At 41.4% G+C, this 22,356-nt stretch overlaps 1 protein-coding gene across 7 annotated transcripts in view; it reads left to right on the forward strand.

The window, feature by feature from the left end:
• The window catches only part of ARHGEF12 (Rho guanine nucleotide exchange factor 12), a 243,186-nt gene that overhangs the window by 144,858 nt on the left and 75,972 nt on the right, over window positions 1-22,356 (forward strand). For 4 of the 7 annotated variants that reach the window (XM_068240993.1, XM_068240996.1, XM_068240998.1 and 1 more), the window contains 6 exons: window positions 385-499; window positions 5,054-5,159; window positions 6,402-6,602; window positions 6,707-6,839; window positions 8,723-8,761; window positions 10,388-10,542. In XM_068240993.1, the coding sequence (XP_068097094.1) occupies window positions 385-499; window positions 5,054-5,159; window positions 6,402-6,602; window positions 6,707-6,839; window positions 8,723-8,761; window positions 10,388-10,542 (749 nt within the window). The remainder of the gene's footprint in view (window positions 1-384; window positions 500-5,053; window positions 5,160-6,401; window positions 6,603-6,706; window positions 6,840-8,722; window positions 8,762-10,387; window positions 10,543-22,356) is intronic. The other 3 variants (XM_068240994.1, XM_068240999.1, XM_068240995.1) reach the window with 2 other exon arrangements.

The following is a 22,356-nucleotide window of genomic DNA, read 5'->3' on the forward strand; positions in this document are numbered from 1 at the left end:
CTTTGTATGCAGCACCTCTCATTCACAAACAGCTACTTTGAGCATCGGTTTCCTTTTTTTTTCATGTGTTGCTCCATATGTAGCAACCCCTCTTTCTTGTCCAGATGCCCCCTTGGGCTACAGCAGCCCAAGGCCAGGGCTTTGGGGCCTTTCCAGGAATCCGGCCCTGGTTATATAAAAAGCAAGATATGACTTATCTGTGATTTGAAAATCATGTTTCCATACTGCCTACTTTATTGAACTGTACTGAAACATCAGGGATCAGGCTTTATTCTCTTCATATGCTGGGTCTGTAGAAAGTGTAATGGAGTTTAATGAAAACTGCTCTAATAGAAGAAAATATACCTATATGTTGACACTTTTATTTCTTTTATGTCTCAATAGCGGCAATATACAGTATGTGATCTTGTCCTATATGAAGCACCTTGGGGTGAAAGTTAAAGAACCCAGGATCTTAGAACAAAGACGTGGGCGCATTGGATTTTTACCCAAAATAAAGGTATATTGCTGTCTGTATATGATATACGCAGACTTTGGATGTAACTAATTTTGTGTGTTTCCATTTAGTCTGGTTATTGAGTGTTTTTGTTGTATAGCATATAGTATATGTGGTTGCCGGAGGCCAAAAGAAATTGTGAAGCAAAAATGTAAATATGCGCCATTCTTATTAGTTCAATATGCCTTTTGTGCTTCATGCTGTTTACAGACATCAGATGAAGATCACAGAGCAATTATTGTGTGTATCTAGTAACAGATCCTGGGCTTAAACCGAATCCGAGATGAAAAACTAACTAGAACAAGTAACTTGTCTATATCTACAGCTTAGATAGTTTACACAGCAAATTTAGCTGCAAACGGCTTCAATAGAATAGGATTATTTTGTTTGTAAACATTACAAACAAGCATGCTTATCTGCATCTTCTGTGAAAAAAACCTAATCCTCCCTCCTCCCCTCTGCCTCTGAAATCTCTGGCTAGTAATACCTCCACCTCCTCCTGCCCAGACTGAGCTCCCATGAGCCCTTGCTACTGCCAAGGCTCTCTGAAAAGCTGTGGGTGAGGCTTGTTTAGTTTATAGGGAATTAGAGTATTAAAACAAAAACAAAGGTTTTGAGTTGAGGAATGCCCTATAATCAATAGGAAAGGAACACAATTATGCAGTGAGTAAAAGTTCATCTCGGATCCACTTAAACTGGGTTGGATTCCTTTAGCTGATTACTGCATTTCTCCTTCTCTTTCCTTCCTCCACAACAATGGGCGTGATAATGTTCTCTGACACAGGAGACCAGGGTTCAGAACGCGGCTCTTTCTGTTCAGTAAGCCAGCACCCATTCAGCAAGGAGTCCTAGGGCAAGACTCCCTAATGCTTCTTCTGCCTACTGACTGGGCCCTAGTGGCTGCAGCTCTGGCGCTTTGAGTTCGCCATTAGAAAAACGCAATATACATGTTGTCTTGTCCTGTCCAGATCTGTTAGCAATAGCTGCTGGCTGCTGATCTGTGTTGGCTCGTGCTGTCATATCCAGCAGCCCTCGTATTTGTTTGCTAACTTTAACATGAAACATCAGCCATTTTTTCCTGATCGAATTTAAGAATTTTTTTTCACTATTGAGCCCAACCCTCTAACCCACCTCCCCTTCAAACAAAAAAATGAGAAGTATCTCTACAGTGAAAAAAACTAAATGCAATGAAAGCATGCTAACTATTTTAGTGCTTCTTCTCTACATCTAAAACTAATGAGAATTTTTTTTTTTGGCTAGAGTATTTTTTCCAAATGTTCACACAATATGCTTTCAAATGTTGGCAGCTATGTTGTTCTGCTTGCATTACATTTAATGCTTTATAATAAAATGCAAGTCCAATCGGCAACCTCAAATGGCAGCATCTGGTCTCTTGGATGGTTTTAATGCTTGGTTAAGCTGATCAAACATATTATCACATCTACTTGTATAAATATACAGAAGCTGACATTTTGAATAAGCTTAGTTATTAGGAATCTGACTAGTAATGTCACCAGACAACGAGCGTTACATGAATAAAATGGCTGTGTTTGAGGTTAATGACTTAAAGTGGATCTGAACTAAAAATAGGAAGTCTTCATCTATAGCTTTGTCACACTGCAATACTTCAAAACACAGGTGTAAAAGTATGCACTATTTAATAAATAAAAAAAAATTCACAAGTTTTGTAGTGTCAAGAGTGTATAACGTAAGAGCCATGCAGGGCTATCCAATTCGCCTCCTCTGTCACTTGTGCCAGCTCCACTCTGTGACAGTCGGCAGTAATCATTAGGGCTCTTTCACACTAGAGCCCTTTTTCGGCATTTCAACATTTTACCTTTCACACCCGACGCTGCGTAGCGGTACGACATAGACTACACCCTTAAAGAGAAACTCCGACCAAGATTTGAAGTTTATCCCAACCAGTATCTGATTCCCCCTTTTACATGAGAAATCTAATCCTTTTTCACAAACAGACCATCAGGGGGCGCTGTATGACTAATATTGTAGTGAAACCCCTCCCACAAGAAACCCCTCCCACAAGAAACTCTTGACTAGGTACTCCTGGCAGTTTCCGGTCTGTGAACCTTGCTGCATTGTGGTAAATAGCTGTTTACAGCTGTTTCCAACTGCCAAAAAGCATGCAGCAGCTACAGCACCTGCCAACAGTAAAATGTCACCATGTAACAAATGTCAGAATGTAAATCAGGGATTTAAAAGATTTTACAATGGGCAAACACTGACTAAATCATTTATACATAATTATTGTAAAAATGAAGCACTTTTTTATTACATTATTTTCACTGGAGTTCCTCTTTAAAGAGGAACTCCAGCCTAAACAAACATACTGTCATTAAGTTACATTAGTTATTTTAATTAAAATAGACAGGTAATATAATCTCTTACCCACCCTGTTTTAAAAGAACAGGCAAATGTTTGATTTCATGATGGCAGCCATCTTTTTGACTGAAAGGACGTGACAGGGAGCATGAGACACAGTTCCAACTGTCCTGTGTCCTAAGCACCTCTCCCAGTTGCTAGGCAACGTGAATAACAACATAGGAAATCCCATCATGCTCTGCACAGCATCAGGGGAAAAAAGCTGGGGCTTTTTTTCTTTGATGGGTGGAGCTTAGATAAAAATGCAGCTAAAAATGATGCTTTGGTAAGAAAAACAAAGTTCTGATGCTGTGAAACTGTTAAACACCAAGCCTTTTCAGTTCTGCTGAGTAGATTTTTAGTCCAGAGGTTCACTTTAACAAACGAATAAAAATACCGTAATCAAAGGTTACAAAAATATTGCAAGAATGTATTGTAATCACAGTAAATTTTAATTGGAAATAGATTATATTAAGTTGCGTTACCAAATGATTTAATAACCTTCTAGACACATTACACTATATGCCACTATGAAGTTTTTCTAAAAGCTTATTACAATTAAAATGAGAAAATTAAACAATGCCTTATTCTAATCTTATAATAGCAGAAATAATGTTGCTACTGAAAGTATTTTTCTTTCTCCCAAAATATTCCTTTGTAAGTTAATTACTTAGCAAAAGTAAAACAATTTATTAAGAGACACCAGGAACCTATGATAGCAAAAGCAAGTTTATGATGCAAAAAATAAATAAATGCAATTCAAAAAGACTTGCATTACCCAATTACCATATGTCTTATAACAGTATTTAGCTGATGAGGTTTTTTAAAATGGAATTTAATCGATGGACATGCAAAATGGGATTTCAGATAGAATAGAACATCTTACTATTAAATCTGTACTTAAAGGACCACTACAGCAAAACAAAAAAGTAAGCAGTTAAAATCTGACAAAACCGGCAGGTTTTGGAATAGTTCATCTCCTCATGGGGGTCTCAGGGTTTTCTTTGTTTTCAAAAGCATTTCCTGAATGGCTAACTGCCAAAATAGTGTGCAAGTTAGTAGGGAGGTTGGCTGGTATCTTACTGGTTTGGCAGTTAGACCTTGTAACTGCCGTTTAGGAAATGCTTTTGAAAACAAAGAAAACCCTGAGAATCCTCTGTGAGGGGGTGAACTATCCAAATCCTATTGGTTCTATTAGATTTTAGCTGCTTAGTTTTTTCGCTATAGTGGTCCTTTAATACTTTTGGGGGAAATTAATTCATAAGGAGGTTATGTAGAAACCTTTGATAACTATTGGAAGAAGTCCAGACATTCCTCTAGGATTAGTAGATAGCCGATGTATTTTTTTTTTCTTGACATACCAAGTAAATACATGAATTCATATTATGGGTAACAAGTCATTTGTGTGCAGCATTGTATGGCTCTGCAGCAAGCTTTTAAAGCTGCAGAGCCCTCAATTGTAAAAAAAATAGCCTGGTCACTAGCAGGTGTAAGCCTATGGTCCTGAAGTGGTGAAGAAGGAAACTGCATTATCTAGTGATTTCTTAAAGAGAAACTCCGACCAAGAATTGAACTTTATCCCAATCAGTAGCTGATACCCCCTTTTACATGAGAATTATATATTTCTTTTCACAAACAGACCATCAGGGGGCGCTGTATGACTGATATTGTGGTGAAACCCCTCCCACAAGAAACCCCTCCCACAACAAACTCTTGAGTACGTACTCCTGGCAGTTTCCTGTCCGGAAACCTTGCTGCATTGTGGGAAATAGCGGTTTACAGCTGTTTCCAACTGCCCCAATAAATACAGCAGCTACATCACCTGCCAACAGTAAAAATGTCACCTTGTAAAAAAAGGCCGGAATGTAAATAAGGGATTTAAAAGATTTTACAATGGGCAAACACTGACTACATCATTTATACATAATTATTGTAAAAATTGTAAAGCTGCAGTGGCCCTTTTTGTGAAAAATGGCCTGGTCTTTAGGGGGGTTTAACACTGCGGTACTCAAGTGGTTAAAGGACAGGGAACAGGGATAAGAATTGAGTAAGGCAAATATTAATGTGATCTCACAATCTGAGACATTACAATTGGAGGCATAAATGCAGTCAAGGCAAGGGGCTTTGCTGTTTTAGAGTTTAGCTATAGAGTGACACAGGGGTTTCTTTGGTCTTCAGCAGAGCATCAAGAAGGAAAAAGAAGGTGAGGAAAAGTGGAAGCGCAGAGGATTTTCCAGCATATTGGGCCCTCCCAGGAGACCCAGCCGACAAGACAGCAATGCAAGTGCGTGTGGTTTTCTTATTACTGTGCAACTTTGTGGTTGTTAATGGAATCTGTTGAAAAAGTTTATGATGATGTTTTAAGTGAAGCTGGCAGAAATATATATATATATATTTTACTTTTGCACAAACCTAGCTAGAGGTAAAACTTTACCTCCTCTGGATGGCTGCCTTGTTTGTGGCCACTTATTCCTGCCAGGGTATAGTTTCAACTTCCATGTTCACACGCTTGCGCCATTCTGGTTCTCTGATCCACGATGATGCAGCCCGCTCACTCCGCAGTCACACTGACTGTAGACATTCCACATCTCGTGATTACTGTGAACCAATCAGAGGCTCGAACAGGGAAAGGATGGCTCTGGTCCGTAAGGTGCCAGAACTGTCTGGTCCCAAAGAGGTAAAATGATCAGTACACTCAAAACAATATTTATTTACTTAGGAAATACAGTAGATTAATACCACACATTTTATTTGCCCAGTTATTGCATCGTTTAAATTACCCCAGTTATTGCAATGTTTAAATTACCTTCCTAGTATAATGTATGGCGACAATACATTATTTGGAAATAAAGGTGCATTTTTTTACATTTTGTGCTTTTGGTTTTTATTGTACTTCATCAGTAATTACTCGCCATAGTTGCAGAAATAACAGTAATACACCTTGATGGCAGATGTGCCCCTTTATTACACACACCATATAGCCATATGTGCACCTTTATATCCCCCCCCCCCCCCAGTATAGATAGCCAGATGTGTCCCAGTATTACTCCCCCCAGTATAGCTAGCCAGATGTGCCTGTTTATTAGTACCCACCAATATAGATCGCAAGATGTGCCCCTTTATTCCCCCCCCCCCCCACATAGCTAGCCAGATGTTAACCCTTATTAGCTCCTGTATAGATAGCCAGATTTGCATCTTTATTAGTCCCGCTATAGCCAGATGTGCCCCTTTATTACCACCCCCCAGTAGCACCCCCAGTATCATTTGAGATGATTTATAATTGTGCTAATTATAATGATACATAATTCTGCTAATTATTATGAAAATCTGTTGTAAAATGAGACTTATCAAATCTTGCAATGAAAGCATTTGAATGGTCTGTTTTAAAGTTGCATAGATTTGCAGTAATAGTTTCATAATTCTGCATCATCTTAGAAGTAGTCTTGGATATGTTTTAATACCTGTTGCTGCTTGTAGGAATGTATTGCATGACCAAATGTTTTAAAATATTTTACATTTGTTACAGTTTCTAGAGCTTTACAAATGCAGAAGCACCCCAAGCACTTATCGACCTCTACATCCAGCAGCCCAGAACCTGCAGAGGGGAGACTGCGGACCAGCGGAAGCTCCTTGGATGGGCCTGATGGTCCATTCAACCTGTTTTCATCACCACCCAACTCTGGATCAGCTTACAGTTCTCCTGATGGTGGGAAGGAGCAGGAGGGGGGTAAGTGTCCTGGTTTAGAAATACTATCGTTTTTGAATGTGTTTTTAAATATTAATTCAGTCTGTGTAGTTGAGACAATTTAAAATATTTTTTTCTGTGTTTAGTTCCAAAATTTGCAACAGAAGGAGTTCATTGCACAGATTTTTATGATGGAAGTTCACGAGCTTCAGGTTCCCTCTTTGACTTCCCATCTTCTCCACTGGACCATCTGCAGGAAGAAAATAAAGACATTGACAAGTAATATGAATATCATTTTTAGTACTCTGGCACAAGTATTTTGGTACATTTTATCTTTATATTGTCCATAGACTGTTTTTTTTTTTTTTATGTTTTTTTTTTGTTTTTTACAGCATGTGACAAAATCTCTCTGCATGCTTTTGATTTTGTTTTAGTGTTTAAGCTTTGAATAAGGTAAAAAGGGTTTTTGAAGCCTTTTTTGTTAATTGTTACTTGTGTCTCAATGTGAGAGAATTCCCTTTTCTTCATCGTGGCTTTAGTACGCTAACCGGTATCCTGGGGGCAGGAAGTCATACACGCCTATAAAGCCTTGTCTGGAATTATAAAGATGGCCATACACTTATCGATTTTTCCAGTTGATACTTGGCTGATTCAATCACTCTGACCAAATTGTCTAGAAGACGATGCAGCAGACTGCAAAATCAATAATTTGACAGTTTTGGGGTTTTTTTTGGGCGAAATCCTTCTAATAGATTGATTAGTCCAGATGGGACATCTAGGTCGATGGGTGTCTGGTTGAGAGCAGCACCAGATTGACAGCCTGTAGTGTTACACTGCATCAAACAGTCCAGTGCTGCGGTTTAAAAGATTCTTAATAGGTTTCATTCTGAAATCTATTGAAAGCCTGTTCCTAGTGTGTGGTACTCATCAGATAGATCTCTGACAGGAATCTATCTGATGGTTGAATCTGGTGGTCATCTATAATAGTGGCCATACACTTATAGATGGCCACCAGATTGACCATCAGATAGATCCCTCTCTGATCAGAGACAGATCTGTTGGTGGCTCACAGTACTTATATTTTGAAAGGATTTCAGCATGAAATCCATTCAAATTGGTGGAGCGGGCTCTGCCTGCCCGGCCTCCCCCAGACCTCCCACCATCTGTGGTCCCCCAGCCGGCAGCAGTCACCTGTCTGCTGGTGCGTGTCCTCCTCTGTGTGTCCCTCTTCTTTACCTCTCGCCAGCATAGGCAAGTGAGCCTGGCACATCAATACAGTTTTCCTTATCGGGAGGGCAGCAAATGCTACCAGTCAATGGAGAGCTGAGAGATTTAGCTGAATGTTGAAATTATTATTTTAAGTATTTATATAGCGCTAACATCTTCTGCAGCACTGCATAGAGTACATAGACTTGTCACCTAACTGTCCTTCAGAGGGGCTCTTAGTCTAATCCCTATCATACTCCTATGTCTATGTATGTATCGTGTAGTGTATGTCTGTAGTCTAGGGCCAATTTAGGGGGAAGCCAATTAACTTATCTATATGTTTTTGGGATGTGTGAGGAAACCAGAGGGCCCTGAGGAAACCCACACAGACACAGGTAGAACATATAAACTCTATACAGATAGTGCCCTGGCTGGAATACAAACTGGGGACCCGGCTCTATAAGACTAGAGTGCTAACCACTATGCCACCATGCTGCCCATTGAAATGACAAATAAAGTAAAGGCAGCCCCATAGCTCGCAGACACACAAGTGCAAACTTATTTATATCTCTTAGTTTATCCTTCTGCATTCAACATTTAGTGGGGCTCTGCCAGCTTAAGAAATGCTTTCTGAAAACCCCTTCAAACGTTAGTGTACAAAGGCTTTCCTGCTTTTTAATTTTCTCTTCCAAGCATAGCCTTGATGAAATAACACCGACAATATCTGCACAAAAGGACTGATTTAGTACAACAAATGGAATATAAAGCATCTTCTCTCTACTTGATACACTAAAGACTGCCAATGTTCTTTGGGAATTAAGTTTTCTAAATTCTGCATATAAATGATTGTTGTTCTGCTTTTGAAAACTGATCTGTACAGATTATTTATTCCAAATACATGCTTGCAAGGAACTTTATTCTCGAGTCTAATCATTTGTTTGCTTTTCTCTCATCAGCAGGCTTAGTGATCTGGGGACACCAAAGTCATCCCGAAAGTGAGTAAGCCGCTTGACGTTTTGAAAACGCACAAGAACTTTGACATGGGTGCATAACGCTAATAATAGAAGCTCGTTCACTGTGGTTCTGCAAAAGAGTTATTTCAGACAATAGCAGGACTGAAGAACCAGATCTGAGCCTTTATTTGCATTTGGTGCCATTCCAGTTTTCCCACTGTTTTCTCTGTAATGATCTGGCTTTTTTTCACCAAGCCATCTGAAGACCTAACCAAAGATCAGAACCATTGGGCCAAATGTATCAAGACTTCTGCTAAGATAACTCAGATCACACCTATCGGTTATCTTTTTGTTTACTTGCTGAAACTTGATTGGTTGCTCTGGGAGGCCCAATCACTTTTATTCCAATTTTCTTTGCATCAGTTTTGATAAATCGGCTTGCTTATCTATATAGATGTTCTACATCTAGTGATGATGGGCAGATTTGACCAAGAGACAAATCTCTCTCTGATCGAATCTGAGTAGAGAAAGATCTGTCGGCTGCCCATACACCACAGGCTGATTCCTGATCTATTTCAACATGAAATCTCTCAGTAATCTGTCAAGTCCTCTGCATCTGCCACCTCACCGCTGCCCCCTAGTGTATAAATGTACCCCCCCCCCCAATGTGTGCATTTATACATTACCTGTCCTGTGTGGTCCACTGCGCGGTCCACATCCGTCTTCGGAACCCCCCTGTCTTCTATTAGCTGTTAACACGTGTAGCCAGTGTATAGCATGCGCCACACCAGCGGAAGAGAGTTCTGAAGATGGGGTAACTGTGAGGTCGGTGACATAAGACAAGTAATGTATAAATGCACATGCAATGTACATTTATACACTGGGGGAAGAGTGCCGGGGGGGGTCGCATTCGTCACTTGTCCCGGTATTGTTCGCTGTTGCACATGATCGACCACGACTGCTCGACATCTTGCAGCATGTCCGATCGATACATGCAACAATTTCGGCCCAAAATGGGATACATAGTCGATTAAGCATGCTCTTGGCAGCAACCATTTTTAGAGAGATGTGTGGGCACTTCTGTGGAACCTTGTGTACCGGTACTTCATATGTATCAAATCAGGACATCATTGGAGCTAGTTACATTGGTATAGCTGATACAAACTAGTTGTGTTGAATTTTCTAGACCACCCCATTGACCATTCAGAAAACCAATAAATAAAAAGTCACTCTGTTTGGCTTGCTAATGTGACAGCTCTCTGGCTTTTCCCTTTGCTGCATCTAATATATCAACAAGCAGTGCAGTTTACCTTCACTAATAGCCCAGGATTTTTATCTAAACTGCTTTTTCAGCTGTGACAAATATCAGAAATAAATATATACAGGTACAGCACTCAATTCATACTTTATAGCTAATAACACTTCAAAAGTATGCTTATCTTTTAAGGATGACAGCTACAGTTAATATATAGAGTAATATTTAGTTGAGAGTTCTGTTTCAGATCTCACCGGCTGCCAGATATTGTCACATACTGTTTTGGTAGACAGTACAGAAAAACCCCAGTAATAACCATGCCCTAAATATAAATCGCCTTGCAGATTTGGTGACTTCTTTTAATGTGATATCCTTGACAGGCAATTGTGCTTATCACCTTCATTTCTTCACAGATCAGATAGTCTGGGCCCTAGTGATATTCAAAGCGAAGATGAGCTGTATGATGTAGACCGAGATATGGATCCTACCAATTGGCAGCACCTGGTTAGCCAAGATATTCTGCAGAGTCTGAAGCCACATGAGATTAAACAGCAAGAGGTCATACATGGTAAGCAAGTCTCTCACATTATTACTATTATTATTTATCTAGTAATGACTTATTCTGCAGCACCCCAGAGTACAACAGACAGGTGGGGCCCCTTGGCTTCCTGCCCTTTACCCATTAAACTACACACCTAAATATTCTAGTATTTAAAGCAGAGATGTGGAGTCAGTACAAAGATCGGAGCTAGTCTACTTTAGGGGACCCACCGTAAATCCCCATAGAATTGGAGCTGTGCTGAAAACGGAACAAATTTTCCGCTTTCAGCTCTTTTAAACCCCCACAAGCTATATATCTTTGGAAAGGTTAGAATCTGCTCTAACGAATTATGCTACTTTCGGTGAGCAAAAGGTGCAACTCACCATGTAGGAAGCACTGGAACGGCCGCGATCGCGGCTCCGTCGGCCATCTTACTTCTGTGCTGCTCATATTTTTCTCCCTCCTCATTGGAGGGATTGTTAGCTGGGGGCGTGCCAGAAACTGCTCTCCCTTCTCCCCAGACAAGACCAACGCAGAACTAGCTACTGACGGGTTTTTTTTTCTTTCTCTGGCACGCCCCCAGCTAACAATCCCTCCAATGAGGAGGGAGAACAATATGAGCCAGCACAGATGTAAGATGGCCGACGGAGCCGCGATTGCGGCCTTTCGGCTCCTCGTTCACGGTGAGTTTCAGTTTCTTCTCACCGAAAGTGGCATCATTCGTTAGAGCAGATTCTGAGCTTTCCATACATGTATAACTTGTGGGGGTTTAAAAGAGCTGAAAGCGGAAATTTGTTCCGTTTTCAGCACAGCTCCAATTCTCTATGGGGATTTACGGTGGGTCCCCTAAAGTAGACTAGCTCCCAAAAATTATCTGACTCCTCAGTTTAACCACTTCTGGATTCTGCCGACGTTTATCTACTCCCCTGCCGTAGATAAGCCCCTGCAGTGTTTGTTTACGGTTGCCGCACACGATCGCCGCATGTCTCCCGTCCGAAACCGTCACAATCCTGTCCCTCCATGATCGGGATACCCGATCACTGTGGCTGTGATGACTCACAGCTTTCTGCAGTGCTGTTTAACAAAAATCCCCCAGAAACAAAATGTAAACATTTTGTTCCGTGTTAGATTTACTGAACACAGAACTCCATAGCGCCATCTTGTGGCCAAAAAGTAAAAATACATCCAAAAACCCTCTAATACACTAACCTATAGGAGAATTAAAATTGTTTTTTCAATATTTTTAACCAATTACTCCCCACCTCATAGTTACCACAATAAAACACTTTAAAAAAAAAAAATACATCATTTAAAAAAAAATATATAAATGGTTACCTTAGGGAATTTGTTAATATGTATGTCATTGTGAGGATATGGTGTGAGGATATGGATGATATATGTGGTGATGACAATATGTACAGTAATACGCAGGACATGGCGACTATTTATGATATTGTCATGATATTAGAGGTAACTGCCATCTTGTTTGTCTGCTATGTCTCACATGTGTATTCTGCTTTGAAGCGATTGTCATCTGGCTGTACTACATTTGCATCTAAAGCGCACTTCAGTGAATAGAGCTGGGGTGTTAGCCTCCAGCAAGGACATGGTTAATCAGACAATGGCACAAGTGAAGGGTTTTGTTCCACCTTATCTGGAGTTGAAGTTTTGAAGTAATTGACAACTGAAACATTTACACTTCTGTTGATGAAGGCTGTTAAAGCATTGTGAAGAACTCTAGACTAGCCAGGAAGAGCCTCCTCACCAAACGTTTGACATGTGTGTTAAACACTATTTCATTGTGAGGAAATTAAATTATTGGTGGAGGTGCAAACTATATCCTGTAAATTGCATCTATTGAGAGATGGGAAATCTTTGCAAATAGGGACTCTCTACCCAGCCTCTAATTAGGAGATGGCTAATCAGGCCAATAGCAGCCATATCCTTACCTTTGATCGGCTAGGAAATACTGTCAACAATGTGTTTGTCACCTGTAACTTGGACTAGGGAAGTCTTTTCATGTATCTGCTAAAATACACTTTTACCTGTGGAAATTAGAGATGGGGAGAGGGGAATTGTCTGGAAAGTTAATTAAAATGAGTTCCTCCCCTTCCCAAGGAAGTTGCAGCCTCCAGGCGTATATCCCAGTATAAAAAGCAGGGCCAGATACCTAAAAATTATCTTTTCCCGAGAGTAGCTCATCGCTAGAGATGATCCCGCGGAAATCGGTAAATCAGTGTCTCTCCACGGTTGGACATTTGCGATGGTAAAAGTTCACTTTACGTTTATTCCATTTTTATTTTTGCAACTTGTCTTGTGTGTATCTTGTAACTTTTTTACTTTGTTTTTTGTACATCTTTTGTATATATTAATTTCTGCATTGTTCCATTTTTTCTCTGGAATATTAAATCGTTATTTAATAAGTGACTTCTGCTGTACTAAACGAACACTCATAGCCTAGAAGAGGCTGAAGTGTAACTAAGTTCATGCCTGATTGTATGATTGAGCGACACTACCGTATAAGATTGTAATTGCATTGTGTGTGGGGCGTTTGTCATACGTTGACCTAAGCGCGCAGCTGACCCAACGTACGAAAACGCCAGTGCAAGTAGCTCGACTGCAGAGTGGCTAACCGTATCGTTCGGAACGACTGTTAGTCGTTTTGCTTCACTACAGTGTAAGATTGCAATTGTGCGTGCGTGGCGTTCCCGTATTCGGCCTAAGCGCAAAGCTGACCCGAATACGAAAACGCGGATTGCATGAGCACTCGACCGCATAGTGGACGGTTCTAGCAACAGCTAGTGGTGGCAGTAAGGAGCGTTTGAGGGGTCCCAGCTTTGTCTGTAGCTTGAATAAGGCTGTTCCCTGCTTGATCTGGTCAAACCCGCAGTCGGGGAACCATATACGCAGGCGTGCCGCGGGCCGGTTCCTGACAGTCATTACTGTGGATGTTGTAATTAAAGTCTTGGAATAATTATTATAATTTAAAAAACACTAAACAGAAAAAGACACCTTTATTTCCAAATAAAATTTTACTGCCATACTTTGTACCAGGGACACAATTTAAACGTTGTAATAACCGGGACAAATTTACAAATAAAATGTGTCTGTTTCATCATCAATTGCACAATTTATTTTTAAACTACAATGGCTGAAAGCTGAGAATGGTAATTTTTTTTTTCCATTTTTTTCTACTTCTTCCTTGCAAAATACATATAAATAAAATAATGGCTAGCAAAAAGTACTGCCCAGAGAAAGCCTAGTTTGGCCTGCAAAAAATAATATATAGATCATGTTAGTGTGATAAGTAGCAATAAAGTTATTGGCGAATGAAGTTGCTCTGGTCCTGAAGGCGAAAAAACCTGTGATCCTCAAGTGGGAAACCTCAAACTTCAGGTACCCAAACTTACTTATGCTTCATACACACTTGAGATAAAAGTCTTTGGAAAAGGCAAGATCACAGACCAGTTTTACCCCCTTCCATGTAGTATGAGAGCCATACCTACAGTCTATTCTATGGAACTGCACTCCCCATCAGATAAAATCTTTGCAAGATGCTGCACACAAAGATGCCCGTACACATTCAACAGATCAGTATCTGCAAAAGATCTCTTCCTGCAATAGATCCATTCCTGCAAAATGCATTCATAGTCTATGAGATCGTCAGATCATCATGCACACTTGGTTTAACAGACTTCATCTGCATATCTGGCAATCATCTGCAGATCTGAAAATCCATCCTGGTGGATCTGATCTGCAGATGATCTGCAGATGATTGTCTGTTAAACCAAGTGTGTATGAGGATCTGCAGATATCATAGACTATGAATGCATTTTGCAGGAATGGATATTTTGCAGGAACAGATCTTTTGCAGATAATGATCTTTTGAATGTGTACAGCATCTTTGTGTGCAGCATCCTGCAAAGATTTTATTTGATGGGGAGTTCAGCTCCATAGAATAGACTGTGTAGAGCATGGCTCTCATACTACATGGAAGGGGGTAAAATTGGTCTGTGATCTTGCCTTTTCCAAAGACTTTTATCTCAAGTATGTATGAAGCATTAGACTCTGACTCCACAGCCCTTGCAGGTTATATAGAGTGGGTATAAAAATACTCACACTCACTGGCGTAGGAGCAGGGGTCGCAGCAGTCGCACTGGCGACGGGGCCCGCGATCTCCTAGGGCCCGTACCGGCCCCTGCTCCCCGCATTCTCCTCTGTCCCCAGGCCCTCTGTGACAGCCGCTTAGCTCCGCCCCCAAATCGCGGGTAGCTCCGCCCCCAAATCGCGGGTAGCTCCGCCTCTCACAGGATCGTTCCTGTGAGTTGCTTGATTCTTTCACCGAGCCCTGCCCCTGCAAATCCCATTGGCTGGCACAGCAAGGACAGAGCATGGGAGAAGATGGAGATGAGCCAAGAGCTCCCTTCCCCCAGGCAAACAGAGCGGGAGGTATGAGAGGTGAGTGCTGTCTCCCTCTTTATTTCCCTGTCACTGCTTATCAGCCTTTACTGTATCCAGAGCCCGCAACAGTGCTCACTAACCTTCCTCCACCAGACCCCTAGTAATTTCCTGTCTTTCTATCCACCCCCCAGAATTCTCACTAGCCCCCCCTCAATCTCTCTCCCCCAGACTCCTAATAACCTCCCTCACTCCCCCCTCAATATTCTTCACCCTCCCTTTCCCAGACTCCTAACTGCTCTCCCTTCTTACTCCCCCGACCCCTAATAACCCCCCTGTCTCTCCTCACTTCCCCCTCAATAATTCTTCACTGTCCCTCGACCCTAATAATAGCTCCCCTCTCTCGCTTCACTCCTCCCTCAATATTCCTCATCCTCCCTTTCCCAGACTCCTAATAACCCCCCTGTCTCTCCTCACTCACCCCCCCTAATAACCCCCCTTTTTCTCTTCATTCCCCCCTCAATATTCCCCACCCTCCCTTTCCCAGACCCCTAATAATCCCGCTCTCTCTTCTCACTACCCCCTCAATATTCCTTACCCTCCCTCCCCCAGATCCAATGCTACCGGCGTCACATGGTGCACACGCCTGTTTGCTGAGGACACTGGCCTGCAGTGACAGCTATATTGGCCTGCAGGTGACAGCTATATTGCTGTCTGCTTCCACATCACTTGAAAGAATACATAGGGCACTGGCAGAGTAAGTATGGGGGGGGGCCCATGTCCAAATTCTGCATCGGGGCCCTGAGGTCTGTAGCTACGCCACTGCTCACACTTCTCAGTTTATGAAACCTCCAACTTCAGGTACGAAAAAAAATGCTCAGACTCCTTGGCTCTGACTTCACAGCCCTTAATTAAAGTGTACTAATAGGGGAGAAAATGTCTCAAATATGTACTCATCCTCAATAGAGATAACCCTGTGAATAATCCAGAGTCTTCCCCTATCCTCCACTGGCTTCTTCTAGCGCTATTCCCTCCACAAAAGAGTTGACAATCTCTTGTTAACAGCACGCACAGTAGCTTTTTTCGCCTAAGCCCGAGCAGGTCCATGGTACTGCGCAAGCAGGAGCCATCTGAGTAATTGCACGGACCTGATCAAATATTCTAAAGGTGTGTGAGTCAAGCAGCCTTAGTACATACTGGTAGTTTCCTTAGTTAATCCTCTGACAACAGTTATTACACTTTTTTGGGAAAGAATAGCTGGGTAGAATAACTAACTTAAAGTGGATCCGAGATGAAAAACTAACTAAGTTAACAAGTAACTTGTCTATATATCTTATCTAAAGTTTTGTTTACACAACACATCTAGCTACAAACAGCTTCAACGGTTTGATTATCTATTCCTGTGATACGAGAGAAGCCATGTTGTTTGTCACATTACACACCGGCAAGCTGATAGCATCTCCAGCCTTCAGCCGGTGAAAACGTCACTCCCCTCTCCTCCTCCCCTCTGCCTCTGAAATCTCTGGCTAGTAACCTCCTCCTCCTCCTGTCCAGACTGAGCTCCCATGAGCCCTTGCTACGAAGGCTCAAAGTGCCAAGGCTCTCTGAAGAAGCTGTGGGCGAGGCTTGTTTAGCTTATAGGGAATTAGAGTATTAAAAAAAAAAGTATTTGGCTTGAGGAGTGCCCTATAAACTATATGAAAGGAACACAATTATGCAATGAGTAAAAGTTTATCTCGGATCCACTTTAAAGTAGTACTAGCACAGTGACCATCAAAGAACTTTTTAATTGTCGCTGGTCATAATTTGCAGTTCTATTGCATATTAACCGTAGGAAGTGCAGTACAGAGGTAGAAGGATAAGGTTTTCACCACCTTTTTTTGATCATTTTAATGCAGAGATGGAGCTTATACAGGTGCATCTCAATCAATTAGAATATCATCAAAAAGTTAATTTATTTCAGTAATTCAATTCAAAATGTGAAACTCATATATAGAGTCTTTACACTGAGTGATATATTTCAAGCATTTATTTATTTCATTTTGCTGATTGTCTTAATAGCTAATTCAAATCCAAAATTTGGCATTGCATAAAATTAGAATATTGTGAAAAGTTCAATATTGTAGACGCTTGGCTTCTCATTCCACATAGCTTTTTAACCAAAAGCACCTGTAAAGGTGTCCTGAGCCTGTAATATGGTCCCTCAGTCTGGTATACACGATCATGGGGAAGACTGCTGACTTGACATTTGTCCAAAAGAGAGACATTGGCCTCAATTCACTAAGCTTATCTCCTGTCTTTAATAACTCTTCTAGAGTTATCACCATGGTAATAAGGCATGTAGTATTCTGGAAACATTTTACCTCAGGCAAACCTAAAGTTAACTCTTTTGTCTTTAAGTTAACTCTTCAATCCTTAAAATAACTCGAGAGTTAAAGACAGGCTGTTTATTAACTGCATGTGAAAATAACTACAGAGGAGGTAAATTAACTACAGAGGAGGTAACTTAACTATAGAAGAGGTAACTTAAGGAATGAAGAGATAAAATAACTCTCACTGTGTGGGGGTAAGTTATCTCTTGCCTTATTATCTCCAGCATGATCTTAGTGAATTGAGGCCATTGACACACTCAACCAGAAGTGTAAGCCACAAAAGATCATTGCTAAAGCTGCTGGCTGCTCACACTTGCAGAAGAGTGCCAAGGCACTCTCCGTATTGGAAATATCGGAGATACAGGGTATCACAGAAGCACCACAGCACTCGTCCACGAGGGGGTTGTGGCGTAGTGTGGTCTCGGAAGGTGAGACAAAAAAAGACCGGGGAAGGCATTATAACTTTTCAAGAGAACATGACACATGGAATGTTAAATTTAGACTGTCTAAATTCACTAAAGTGGTTGGATAGTGTACTGGTTAAGGGCTCTGCCTTTGACATGGGAGACCAGGGTTCGATTCCTGGCTAGGTCAAGTACCTATTCAGTAAGGAGTTCAAGGCAAGACTCCCTAACACTGCAGGGTGGCCTCCTGAGCGCGTCCCAGTGGCTGCAGCTCTTGAGCGCTTTGAGTCCGACAGGAGAAAAGCGCTATACAAATGTTCGGATTATTATTACTAAAGTGAATTGTAAGCTTAACCCCCTCCCCCCCCCCCCCCAAAAAAAAACAGATACTCACCTATGAAGAGGGAAGGCTTTGGGTCCTAAAGAGCCTTCCTGGTCCCCACGTTCCCGCATTATCAACCCGTTAAGCAGTATCTGACCGATCGGTTGAGTACTGCTCTCTGCCACCTCGGAAAGCACATGCGCAGTACAAAGCCATTCATCTTCAGGAGCACTCAGGCTCCCGAAGACTTCAGAAGCCTCCTGCTCAATGGTCGTAATCCTTAGCGTCAAGCTACCCCTGAACCAGAGACATCAACAACAGAAGCATCACACCTGGGCTAAGGAGATCACTGACTGGACTGTTGCACAGTGGTCCGCAGTCCCCCTCCTCTGGATGAAAAGAAGAAAAGCACAAAATCCAAGTTGCTCGAGGCCTACTGTGACGTTTCCACAGTCAGTGATGAGTCCTCCATCTTAATATATTCTCCCCCCTACACTAGCCAATCACTGAAATATGTAGCTCAGTTTGCCAAACAATTTTAATGTCTTAATAAAAGTTAAGTTTCACAATTAATCCTCTTGTATTAGCATAGAATTGGGTTCTCTACAGCACTGTTCACAACTGGTCCCAATGGACAATAACTGGGATAGCCCTTTAATATATACATAGATTTCTTTCTATAATCTAAGAAATAGTATATCTTGTTTGGAGAAGATAATGCGTATATCATACCAACACAATGGAGATTATAAAAATGAATTAGATACCTTTAAGTTTCAAGACTTGCGTGGGGAGCACTTTACCCAATTAAGCAGCCCACTGGTTCCACTGTAGAGAAAAATGTTATCAGTGAGGAAAATGTATCCAATTTATTATCCCTTCAGGTAGGCCATATTCTTCTGGCCTTTGCCATCCATCAGCACTAATGCTTATTGAGTGCAAAGGTCTCCTTCTTAATGCCATGCTGAGTGATATGGGAATAACTGCAGTAAGTAAAACAAAGTCAGTTTATCCAAGACCCTTTTCACTGAATACCTCCCTAGAGCACAATACATGCAGCATCATGATTCACAAGCAGTCTAAATGATATTACTGCAGTTCCACTATGACATTATTTAAACGTCTCCCTGTATGGAGTGCAGCTTCTCAGTCAGCAGTACCTGTGCCCCAGGGGGGTACTTTCATTCCTGAAGTAAATTTACAGGAGCAGTTTAGGATTTAGCAAATAGAAAACACGTGTTAACCAGACCTCAGTAAACATACTTACGAATGAAAAGAAGGAAATTGGAATAAGGGTGATACCATTTGTCTAGCTTAACGGACACGATATGGAAGTCTCCACAATGTTGCTAGTGATTATTGAGCATTTCAAATGACACTTAAAATGAAGGGAGCTTTTATGATCTGCCAGATGCTTGAACAGGATCATTTTTATTTTGGAAAATAAACACAACAGTTGCATACAGTAAAAGTAACATCATGCTGTAAAAACAAAGAATGCTGCATGGTCTGTAATTGCCCCGCCCCCCACCCACCGGGATCAGTCACTAGTGCAAGGACTTAGTTAGTTTCAGAACTGAGTTCCCGTTTCATATCCCAGACAGGGCACTATCTGCATAGAGTTTGTATGGTTCTCCCCATGTTTGTGTGCATTTCCTCTGGGCACTCTGGTTTCCTCCCACACCCCTAAAACATACAGATAAGTTAAGTGGCTTCTCCCTAAATTGGCCCTAGACTATGATACATACACTACAAGCTACATACATAGACTATGTACCATACATAGACTCATGACTATGATCGGGATTAGGTTGTGAGCCCCTCTGAGGAACAGTTAAGTGACAAGACAATATATATACTCTGTACTGCGCCTGCAGAAGATGTCTGTGTTATATAAATACTAAATAATAATAATTCAAGTTAAGCTAGCCATACATTTTGAGCAGGATAGAAAATGTTAGTCAATTGTATAGGAATTGGCTTTTATTTCAGCCAATTTCAATTAACTGTAGATCAATGTAATGTTTCTGTTCATGCTCTTTGACCATGCGCTCTGACATCACTTTGACATAGATTTCATTGCAACTTTGAATTGAGTCACATATCGATAATTTTGATAAAATTTACTCAGTATAGCTACCATTGTTTGGTCATCTTAATCGACATATTTCTTGATAGAAAAAAAAATAATCCATTTATAGACTCGATTTAATGTATTGCTACATTTGCTTTTCTGAAGGTGGGTATTGTTTGAAAGTTTGGAAGAGGCTAAGGCCCAATTTCCAATTTACGTTTTGAAAAATGCATTCTCATTCATTTGAATGCCAAAATTGCACTCGATTTTGCCCCGATTTTTGAAAATTGCAGTAATTTTGCCTAGATTCTCATTCACGTAATTGAGACTGTGTTTTAACCACTTCACCCCAAGGCGGTTTTTTACCCTAACAGACAAGAGCGATTTTCACCTTTCCGTGCTTATCCCTTTCTTTTGCCAATAGCTTAATCACTACTACTCACAATTAAATGATCTATATCTTGTTTTTTTCACCACCAATTGGGCTTTTTGGGGTTGATATTTGTTTTCAGTAATTACTTTTTTTTCAATGCATTTTAAAGGGAAATACAAGGAAAATTGAAAAAATACACTATTTCTCCAATTTCATCCCCTATGGTTTTAATATAAACACTGTTACTGTGCATAACACCCACACATTTTATCTACCTATTTGTTGTGGTTATCACAAGATTTTAATTATGTCCGTAGTACAAAGTATGGTGACAATATATCATTTTGAAATAAAGGTGTATTTTCTTTTGGGTGTTTTTTTTCCCACTATTTTCACGTGCACGGGCATGCACGGGCGTTAGCGTGTGCGGGCACACGTGCAGCAGCACTGGCTGACTTATAAAAACATCCTGGAGCCATTAAGAGGCTCCAGCGGGACGTTTTTATAAGTCAGCATGTCATTAAAGGGGAACTGAAGTAAGAGGTATACGGAGGCTGCCATATTTATTTCCTTTTAATCAATACCAGTTGCCTGGCAGCCCTGCTGATCTATTTGGCTGCAGTAGTGTTTGAACAACACCAGAAACAAGCATGCAGCTAGTCTTGTCAGATCTGACTTTAAAGTCTGAAACACCTGATCTGCTGCATGCTTGTTCAGGGGCTATGGCTAATAGTATTAGAGGCAGAGGATCAGCAGGGCTGCCAGGCAACTGGTATTAAATAAAAGAAAATAAATATGGTAGCCTCCGTATACCTCTTACTTCAGTTCCCCTTTAAGTGGTTAAATGGGATTCGAGATGAAAAACTAACTATAACAAGTGACTTGGCTATATATCTTTGCAGCTAGATTTGCTGTGTAAACTATCTAAACTTTAGATAAGATATATAGACCAGTTACAACGAAGGGAAATCTTGCGCTTCTGGGCACCGTGAGTGTAGGGGCAAACAGATAGATGGTGATGATTTCACACAAAGGGCAGCTCCTTCATGCCCGGCTGGAAGGCAATCTTGGATAAAAACAGAAAAATGGAAAAGCGGAGGAGCGCTCCATAGTGTAAAACAGATTTATTAAGTTAAAATGCGCATAAAACAATTGCACTTACTAGAAAGTAGATGCATAAGAGCATATCAAATGAGGGCAAAGCCCTATTCCTGGAACCCTGGGAGGCCGCCTTCTACGTGCTCCGTGGCCTGCGGAGATCGTGGTCCAGATGGAAAGGACAAGAGGTGGCTGACCCTGGGGAGTGATGCGTGCTGGTGGCGTCACAACCCGTTTCGGCGAATCCTCGCCTTCATCAGGTGACGCCACCGACCAGCACGCCGGTTTAAATAGGAATGAGTTATGGGTTAACCCAATAAGGGTTGCCATGGCGACCAGTGGGAGGTCACAAAGGCAGGAAGTGCTTGTTAGACTGCTAGTCTATAAGACCAATGGTATGGCTTGTATTAATGGGAGTGCTGACCCCAGTGGATGGAAAGTTGACCACTGGCTGAAATAGCTCAGCTGTCCATCCGGGGGAGTGGCTAGAGGCAACAGCAGCAGCGGCAGGTTGCCTAGCAACCCCTGTGTACAACGGGGGGGAAGAAGAAGGCCGATCTAAATCTCAGGCTGCTCCGGTGGAGCTTCAGTGTGGCCCGTATAGTCGGAAAAATATGCCCCAAATGGGAATGGGGGATGCGGCAATTAGAGTGAACAGATGTCTACCTATGAAAACTTGTATGTGGGAGCGGTGGGCGGGAGTAACACAAAATCCGTAATCTCTGTCCGGGGATAGGCGGCGGTGTGACCAGGGGGGCGGGGCCCTGGGAACGTCAGGTCTCCAAGACGGCGTGACTATG

The sequence above is a fragment of the Hyperolius riggenbachi genome, chromosome 6, assembly GCF_040937935.1.
Source record: "Hyperolius riggenbachi isolate aHypRig1 chromosome 6, aHypRig1.pri, whole genome shotgun sequence".
Classification (NCBI taxonomy): domain Eukaryota; kingdom Metazoa; phylum Chordata; class Amphibia; order Anura; family Hyperoliidae; genus Hyperolius; species Hyperolius riggenbachi.